The sequence below is a fragment of the Rana temporaria genome, chromosome 1 (assembly GCF_905171775.1).
Source record: "Rana temporaria chromosome 1, aRanTem1.1, whole genome shotgun sequence".
Taxonomy (NCBI): domain Eukaryota; kingdom Metazoa; phylum Chordata; class Amphibia; order Anura; family Ranidae; genus Rana; species Rana temporaria.
In genome coordinates this window covers 601573106-601583257 of record NC_053489.1, presented here as the reverse complement: position 1 = coordinate 601583257, position 10152 = coordinate 601573106, and the positions used below count along the sequence as shown (strand labels likewise).

General features: G+C 45.1%; 1 protein-coding gene across 1 annotated transcript in view; it reads right to left on the bottom strand.

Moving 5' to 3' along the window:
• Positions 1 to 1238: 1238 nt before the first annotated feature.
• Positions 1239 to 10152, bottom strand: part of SMIM24 (small integral membrane protein 24) — a 29832-nt gene continuing 20918 nt past the window's right edge. Inside the window, exons 3-4 of the mRNA XM_040335171.1 lie at positions 6572 to 6601; positions 1239 to 1657 (exon numbers count right to left, since the gene is read on the bottom strand). Of these exons, the coding sequence (XP_040191105.1) occupies positions 1522 to 1657; positions 6572 to 6601 (166 nt within the window). The 3' untranslated portion in view covers positions 1239 to 1521. The remainder of the gene's footprint in view (positions 1658 to 6571; positions 6602 to 10152) is intronic.

Below are 10152 nucleotides of genomic sequence, written 5' to 3'. Positions count from 1 at the left end.
AAATACTTGCTGATCACTGCCTGTGGTATTAATATGAGAACACCAGCAAATGTATTCACGTAGCTTTAGGTTCACACTGTACAGAGGACACAGTACACCAAGTGAAAATACTTGCTGATCAGTCACTGCCTGTGGTATTAATATGAGAACAACAGCAATTGTATTCACGTAGCTTTAGGTGCACACTGTGCAGAGGTCACAGTACACCAAGTGAAAATACTTGCTGGCCACACTGCAGGGAATCCCTGGACATCATATGATGGCTGCCTGGAAGAAATAAAGGTTCCTGCGGCCGTCATTTGACTATGCGCCGGGCGGGAAGTGGTTAAAACCCCTTTGGTTATATTTTACTGCGGAGCCTTCACTTCCTGCTCTAGAGGCATAAAAGAAATGAGAAAAAATCTCACCAATGGAGACATAGACAGCAATAAAAGTTTAAAAGAGGTTCTTACCCTTCTGTACTCTATAAAGACTTAAAAAAAATAAGACATTTAGGGCCAGATTCACAAAAGAGATACGACGGCGTATCTCCTGATACGCCGTCGTATCTCTGTTTCTATCTATGCGACTGATTCATAGAATCAGTTACGCATAGATAGCCAGAAGATCCGACAGGTGTAATTGTTTTACACTGTCGGATCTTAGGATGCAGTACCGCGGCCGCCGCTGGGGGGAGTTTGCGTCGTAAACCAGCGTCGGGTATGCAAATTAGGAGTTACGGCGATCCACGAAGATTTTTCCCGTTGTTACGGCGTCGCAAGTGTTAGATTTCCGTCGCAAAGATAGGGCACCTTTAACATGGTGTAAAAGTACTCCACCATGTTAAAGTATGCCTGTCTTTCCCGCGTCGCTTTTGAATTTTTTTTAAATCTTTTATTTTTCCCGGCGTAAGTCTTTTTTCACGTCGCGATTCACAAAACGTCGGTGCGTCGTAATTTCGCGCAAAGCACGTTGGGAAATTTGCGATGGGAGCATGTGCAGTACGTCCGGCGCGGGAGCGCGCCTAATTTAAATGGTACCCGCCCCATTTGAATTGGGCCGCCTTGCGCCGGACCTGTTTACGATATACCGCCGCAAATTTCCAGGTAAGTGCTTTGTGGATCGGGCACTAAATTGGAAAAATTGCGGCGGTGTAACGTAAACCGGTTACGTTACGATGCGCCTGCTCTACGTGAATCTGGCCCTTAGAGTTCACTTACACTTAAAAATAAAATACATGTATATACTCTTTGTTAAAAGTTATTTGATTTGTCAGTTTTGATATTTATTGAATTGAACTTGTTTTGAGCAATTTAGAGGCAAAGGACTGCGTAAATTCATGATAGACTGTGTTATGGGTGAAAGCAATATGGTGAAATTGAGAAGCTAAATGCGGAAAATGGATCTGATTGCAGTTCTAATGCTAAACACAGCCTGAAACAGACAAGAGGGAGAACGTTTATTAGTTCTGTCCCTACAAGAACATTTTATATGACACACCAGCAAATAAGATGCTTTCATTTATTGGACTTGGCTGCGGCATCACATAGCGGTGATTTTCTGTTCCTCTTTTTCATTGTCCCACTTAGCCTTCTTCATTTCCTCCGTTACTATTTTCTTGTCAGTGGCTGTTTCTTCGTCGTCAAGTATAACATTATCATAGACGTTCATGGTAACTCTATTACCGATATATGAAAAGAGAAAGGAATACGGGTCATAAAACAAACCTAAACTCAAATGCAGATAACCTGACATTTCACAGAAGATATCATGGTGACGTAAAGCGGTTGTATTGCCCACATGGTCATTTTTACCTACAGGTAAGCCATGGTGCCATCCCTCGGGAAGTTCGGCCCCCCTTCCTCCGCTGCCAGGCCAATTAGAAAGCACAGCGTGCTTCGTGCATGCACAGTAGGGAACCGTCAATAAAGCTCAAAGGCTTTGCTGCTGCTTTCCCTTAGTGGACATGATGGCGGCAGAACCGACAGCCGATTCGAAGATTGGCTGGGGTACTGACATCGCAGGCTCCCTGGACAGGTAAGTGTCCATATATTAAAAGTCAGCAGCTAGTATTTGTAGCTTCTGACTTTTAAAAACTTTTCCCAGGCTGGGAAAACCTCTGTAACCACTTCCATACCGGGCATTTTCACCCCCTTTCTGCCCAGACCAATTTTTAGTCTTCAGTGCTGTTGCACTTTGAATGACAATTGCGCGGTCGTGCGACGTGGCTCCCAAACAAAATTGACGCCCTTTTTTCCCCACAAATAGAGCTTTCTTTTGGTGGTATTTGATCACCTCTGCGATTTTTATTTTTTGCGCTATAAACAAAAGAAGAGCGACAATTTTGAAAAAAACACAATGGGCCAGATTCAGCAAAGAATTACGCCGGCGTATCCATAGATACGCCGCGTAAATTCAAAGCTGCGCCGGCGCATCTACTTTCTGTATTCAGAAAGCTAGATACGCCGACATTAGCCTAAGATCCGACTGGCGTAATTCTCTTACGCCGTCGTATCTTAGGGTGCATTCTCACGCTGGCCGCTAGGTGGCGCTTCCGTAGTTTTCGGCGTAGAGCATGCAAATTACCTAGTTACGCCGATTCACAAACGTACGTGCGCCCGGCGGTAGTTTTTTAAGTCGTTTGAATAAGGCTTTTTCGGCGTAACGTTGCTCCTGCTATTAGGTGGCGCAGCCAATGTTAAGTATGGACGTCGTTCCCGCTTGGAAATTTGAATTTTTTACGTCGTTTGCGTAAGTCGTTCGTGAATAGGGCGGGACATAATTTACGTTCACGTCGAAACCAATACGTCGTTGCGGCGTACTTGGGAGCAATGCACACTGGGATATGTACACGGACGGCGCATGCGCCGTTCGTAAAAAACGTCAATCACGTCAGGTCATCACACATTAACATAAAACACGCCCCCCTTCCACATTTGAATTACGCGCGCTTACGCCGGCCCCATTTACGATACGCCGCTGCAACTTACGGAGCGAGTGCTTTGTGAATACTGCACTTGCTCCTGTAAGTTGCGCCGGCGTAGCGTAAATACGATACGCTGCGCCGCCGTAACTATGCGCGCCCCTACCTGAATCTAGCCCAATATCTTTTACTTTTTGATTTAATAAATATCATAATTATTTTTTTTTTTAAAACGTTTTTTCCCCTCAGTTTAGACCGATACTTATTCTTCTACATATTTTTGGTAAAAAAAAAAATCGCAATAAGTGCTTTTGATCGGTTTGTGCAAAAGTTCTAGCGTCTACAAAATAGGGAATAGAATTATAGCATTTTTATTTTTTACTAGTAATGGCGGCGATCTGCGATTTTTATTGTGACTGTGACATTGCGGCGGACATGTCGTACACTTTTGACACATTTTTGGGACTATTCACACAGCGATTAGTGCTATAAAACTGCACTGATTACTGTGTAAATGTGACTGGCAGGGAAGGGGTTAACACTAGGGGGCGCTGAAGGGGTTAAATATGTCCCTCTGCCTAGGTTCACACTGCTGCGAATTCAAAATCGCGGTAAAATGCGCGATTTTACCGCGATTTCGCGGCCCGAAATCGCAAAAAGTAGTACAGGAACTACTTTTTGAAATCGCAGATGCTGCGTCGCACTGATTAGGACAGTGCCATTGCCGACAATTGCCGCCGATTTGAGATGCGATTTGACATGTCAAATCGCATCTCAAATCGTTCCAAATCGTACCCAGTGTGAACCAGGGCTCTAAGTGTGTTCTAACTGTAGGGGGAGGGAACTCACAAGGGGAGATCGATATGTGTTCCTCTGTACTGGGAACACACATCAGTCTCCTTACCGCTGACAGGACATGGATCTGTGTGTTTACACACACAGATCCATGGCCGTGATTGCGGGCGTGCACCCCCTAGCAGCCGGGAATGCAAGGACGTAATTTTACAATGACTCGGTAGGGAAGTGGTTAAGTACCTTTTTTGGCACTGAGCAAAATATGCATTGTGTTCCGTGTACTAAGTTTTGAAGCATTTTTTGGGCATTTTGTTGCAATATAAATTGTGGGCCTGCTACCTGCCTTTGGGGTGCCATTAAGAAATATGTCCGGAGACACTCGGAGACAGATAGCTGGATTCATAAAGACCGCCGCATCTTTAAGGCGGCGTAGCGTATCGTATTTACGCTACGCCGCCTTAAGTTAGATAGGCAAGTACTGTATTTACAAAGTACTTGCCTCCTAACTTACGGCGGCGTAGCGTAAATGTGGCCGGCGTAAGCGCGCCTAATTCAAATTAGGCTGAAGGGGCGTGTTTTATGTTAATGGGGGGTGACCTGACGTGATTGACATTTTTTACGAACGGCGCATGCGCCGTCCGTGTACATATCCCAGTGTGCATTGCGGCAAAGTACGCCGCAAGGACGTATTGGTTTTCGACGTGGACGTAAATTACGTCCAGCCTTATTCACGGACGACTTACGCAAACGACGTAAAATTTACAAATTTCGACGCGGGAACGACGGCCATACTTAACATTACTAGTCCAGCTATTTGATGGAATAACTTTACGCCTGAAAATGCCTTACGTAAACGGCGTATCTTTACTGCGACGGGCGCACGTACATTTGTGAATAGGCGTATCTAGTGATTTACATATTCTACGCCGACCTCAATGGAAGCGCCACCTTGCGGCCAGCCTAAATATTGCACCCTAAGATACGACGGCGCAGGCTGTTGTATCTTAGCTAGGTTTAAGTGTATCTCAGTTTGAGAATACACTTAAACTTAGGACGGCGCAGATTCTAGTGATAAGCCGGCCTAACTCTTTCTGAATCTAGCTAAGAGTCTCCGAGTGTCTCCAGCGCCACCTCTGGCCACATGTGGTATTGCACACCCCAGAGGCTTGAATCCTGCTCGTCTTGCGAGAGAATGCTCACAAATCAAGTCTTTTTTTAAAAACAGCTCGTATTGCGAAACACTTGTAAACCGCGTTACTTGCAATCCGAGGTTTTACTGTATATTGCTTTCATTTAGGCTAGAGGCTTGACTTAAAGTGAAACTCCAGCTAAAAAAACAATTTTTATGCTTTTGGATAGCATGAGGAAGAGTTAAGCTGGGTATACACAGAGGCCCGGATTCAGGTAGGACTTGCGCTTTATTTGCGGAGGCACAGGGCAACGATTTTGCCCTACACCGCCGCAAATAATTTGCGCTGCCCTCGATTCACGGAGCAGTAGCTCCGTAAATTGCGAAGGCGCGCCGGCAAAATTGCCCGGCGTAAGCGCGCGCAATGTAAATGATCCCGCCGGGGGTGGGAATCATTTAAATTAGGCGCGCTCCCGCGCCGAGCGTACAGCGCATGCTCCGTCGGGAAGCGCCATTCACGATTCACTTACGCAAATGACGTAAAATTCGAACGTCGCGACGCGGGAACGCCGGGTATCCTTTAGCATTGGCTGCCCCTGCTTTTAGCATGGGCAGCCTTACGCTAAAGACGCCGTACGCAACCGACGTAACTTGCGTACGCAGGGCCCGCGCAACATTGTGAATCGGTGTTAGTATGCAATTTGCATACTATACGCTGACCACAATTGGAGCGCCCCCTAGCGGTCAACGCAAGAATGCAGCCTAAAATCTGCGTGGCATAAGAGCCTTATGCCACGCAGATTTTAGGCTGCAGTCGGCGTAACGAGTTCTCTAAATCAGGAGAACAAATTACGCCGGCGCAAGTCAGCAATTGCGCTGCGTAACTATGGTTACGCAGGCGCAATTGCTACCTGAATCTGGGCCAGAGTTTTTTTCATTCAACAAGTCGGTAGAACGAGAAAAATAAAAAAACACAGATCCCTGCATCAACACAAGTGATGTGGATGCCGTAATTTCTCATGCTTCACTATTGTATTCGGACAGCAGGCCCCCCCCCCCATCAGAATACATTGGTTGCAGAGGCTGATTGAATACTGGTTTCCCAGTACGGCCATACTTAACATTGACTAGGCCAGCTATTTGATGGAATAACTTTACGCCTGAAAGCGCCTTACGTAAATGGCGTATCTTTACTGCGACGGGCGCACGTACGTTCGTGAATAGGCGTATCTAGTCATTTACATATTCTACGCCGAACTCAACGGAAGCGCCACCTAGCGGCCAGCCTAAATATTGCACCCTAAGATACGACGGCGCAGGCTGTCGTATCTTAGATAGGTTTAAGTGTATCTCAGATTGAGCATACACTTAAACTTAGGACGGCGCAGATTCCGTGTTACGTCGGCGTATCTACTGATACGCCGGCCTAACTCTCTCTGAATCTAGCTAATTATCCCCAGGTCAGAAAATTAGGGGAAATATCTCCTGCAGCGACACGGCAACAACCAAAACATGGCAGCGGCTCCAAGACTAGCCATATGTGGATACTGGATAGGGAATCAATTGATTTCTCTCGTTCAGCCACGAGGACTACAAAGATGGAGGAATCTCCTCTGCCAGCTATTGTAGTCCAACATCCATGGCTGCCTAATACCCAAACAGTGACTGCATCTAATGACGAGGCGTCTGTATTACAATGTACACATTACGTTAAAATACAACAAATATAAGTACCGATAGCTTACCTTTCTTTGTTTTCCTCCTCAAACTCATTCCTAGAAAATATAAAATCAAGTAAAACTAAATAGGGAGCTGAATTTCACAGATAAGAGCGCAGAATCATCCTACGTTAATAGCGATTATTCTATATGCCCAATCATGACTGGTTCACTTTAAGTCAAATGCTCTTTAGTACAATAGGAAAACTATAAAGTAATTAAAGGGAGTGTTACCAGAATATTGTTAGTGTTACTTTACAATAAAATTTAAGTATTTCTAAAAGAAATGCAGTTTACCACAATGGCTGCATTAGTTTTATTTTTTTAGGCTTTTTTTTAGGCTTAGTTGGACTTCCCCTCCCTTTTTGCCACGTCTGACACCCATAAAATAAAGAGGAAGTTGACAGATTTTCCTCAAGTCTTCTTCTTTATGGCGCTGATATAAAGTACATTATATTACCAAAAGTATTGGGACACCTGCCTTAACACACACACAAACTTTAATGACATCCCAGTCTTAGTCTGTAGGGTTCAATATTGAGTTGGACCACCCTTTGCTGCTATAACAGCTTCAACTCTTCTGGGAAGGCTGTCCACAAGGTTTAGGAGTGTGTCTATGGGAATGTTTTCTTTTCCAGAAGCGAATTTGTTAGGTCAGGCACTGATGTTGGATGAGAAGGTCTGGCTCACAGTCTCCGCTCTAATTAATCCCAAAAGTGTTCTATAGGGTGGAGGTCAGGACTCTGTGCAGGACAGTCAAGTTCCTCCACCCCAAATTCACTCATCCATGTCTTTATGGACCTTGCTTTGTGCACTGGTATGCAGTCATGTTGGAACAGGAAGGGGTATCCCCAAACTGTTCCCACAAAGTTGGGAGCATGAAATTGTCCAAAATTTTTTGGTATGTTGACACCTTAAAGTGGTTGTAAAGGCAGAAGAGTTATCTTAATGCAGGCATGTCCACAGTCAGGCCCGGGGGCCAAATGCGGCCCCCCTGTTGATTTAATATGGCCCCCCTGGGGATTTGGATGTATATATTGTTTGTGGCCCCCAGGGCCACAAAAGATATATACTGTATTTATTGGCGCAGCCTTGGAGGGGACAGAGAGGGGGCAGGACGAGCGCCGTCAGATTACATGAAGAGAATCTCCTGTTTACTCAGCAGCGTCTGCTGGGATGCCATTGGACGACTGTTCTGTCTATTAAAGAGGCCACAGGATAAACAAGGCATTGTCCTGTTTTTAATCTGTTGGCACTCGTCCCGCCCCCTCCCTCTGCCCTCCGAGGCTGCAGATGGGCATCGTTCAGGCTGCACTGATGGCAATGGTAAGGCTGCATTTATGGCACATGTGAGGCTGCATTTATGGCACATGTGAGGCTGCATTTATGGCACATGTACGGCTGCATTGGTTGCAATGGTAAGGCTGCATTGGTTGCAATGGTAAGGCTGCATTCATGGCAATTGTAAGGCTGCATTCATGGCAATGGTGAGGCTGCATACATGGCAATGGTAAGCCTGTGAGTGTTATACGCTGATAAATACGGTATATCCAAATAACACGCCCAAGCTCATCCTTAGTCCTAAGCAGCGCTCTGGGATTCGTTGGGGCCACAAATAAAATATATACAGTAGATCCAAATAACAGGCCCGAGCTCATCTCTTCACCACACACAGCCACAAAGGCAAGAGAATTCTTGTTGGGCCGTGTATTAGTGCTCAGACGAACACACTCAGGCAGAATTTTAATGGTTCAAAGAATGTCAGGCAAAATAGTCGGCCCTTCACGCATGTTCACTTAATCAAATCTGGCCCTCTTTGAAAAAAGTTTGGACACCCCTGTCTTAATGCATTCTATGCATTAAGATAAAAAGGCCTTCTGTGTGCCTTAATAATTATCTGAGCCCCATCTCAATCCAGCAATTTTGCAGGAGAGACTCGGCTGTCCGGGGCTCTCCCTTCTGATTGGCTGAGACACACAGAGGGCACCATTGGCTCCTGCTGCTTTTCAATCAAAGTCAGTGAGCCAATCAGAGGAGAGAGGGGCTGGCTGGTTCCCGAGCCACGGCTCTGTGTCTGAATGGACACAAAGAGCAGCGTCTCAGCTCAAGTGCCGCAGGGGGGAGGGGCAAGAAGCGTCGGCGAGAGACACAAGAAGAGGGGGATCTGGGCTGCTCTGTGCAAAATCACTGCACAGAGTAGATAAGTATTATGTGTTTGTTATTTTTAGTAATAATAATAAAAAAGGATGTTAGTATCACTTCAAGAGTTTCCTTTACTGGAACTAAGGGGCCCAGCCCAACCCCTGAAAAGAAACCCCACATCATAATTCCCCCTTCACCAAATGATTTGGACCAGTGCACAAAGCAAGCTACGGACTAAGACTGGGATGCCATTAAAGTTCATGTGCACCCAATGACTTTGGTAATATAGTAGATTTCCCAAATGGGTGCACAGATAGCAATAAATACTTGACAGAGGTTCTAACCTCTACAAACCTCCAACTTGAAGCGCAACTCAAACTTGAAAATTCTCCCTTGCAGTGGGGCTTAGGTCTAGGGGACATAGAATAAAATAATTACTTTCCCCAGCCTACGCACTGCTAAACTGGTCTCCGTAGTGTCTTCTCCCCCGTGCTTCCAGCGGTCTATGGTCCTGATGTTCTCAAGACCTACGCAAGGACTTTAGCCCTGCATAGTGCATGATGACACCGAGGAACAGTTCATGAAAGATCACTGTCTGCTGGGGGAGTGAAAGAACTCATATTTTGTGATATTTTCTTTACAGGGGCTAGAGTTGTGTTTTTATCCTCCTGCATTTTTGCAATTTTGATTTATGATATTTTTGTTTTTGGATCCAATAAAAGGGTTGATTTACTAAAACTGAGGAGTGCAAAACCTGATGCAACTGTACATGGTAAGCAATCAGCTTCTATCTTCAGCTTGTTCAATTAAGCTTTGACAAAAAATCTGGAAGCTGATTGGTTTCTATGCAAAACTGCACCAGATTTTGCATTTTCCAGTTTTAGTAAATAAACCACAAAGAATACTTATTTTTTGAGCAGTGCAGCTTTATCAGTGTGTGGGTGTTGAGGTGTTACATTGGTTGATCCTGTGAGCCAACACACATAGAGCTACAGTCCCAGTTGGTAGGGTACCTAAAATGTTCCTGGACTGTGCAGGAGCATCTTCTCGATGAATGTGAGATACTCAACAATCCCTGAAATCTTGCTGGGAGAATAGTGATGTCACTCTCTGTTGTGCAGAAGCTGGGTGTAGGTATACTTCCTAACTTTTTTCCCCACGTGTGTTTCCACTTTCAGTCCAGGACCACTTTCTTAAACTGGATGTAAACCTGATTCATGAAATTTGAGCTGGGCACATATCTGCAGTATTTTGTTATCTCTTTTCAATGAGCTAAGTCTTATAGCTCTCTGAACGGTTCCTCTGTTATCAGCCTGAGAACTCCTGACATATTTTTTGACTTTTTAGACAAAAGCAGCCTGAATCTTTTGTCAAAGGAGGTTGCTAAAATAGATTAGCAGAGAGCAGCTCTATTACAAAACAGCTCTGAGAGTCTCTGCCTATGATAAGAGGGGGTGTGTGCCTTT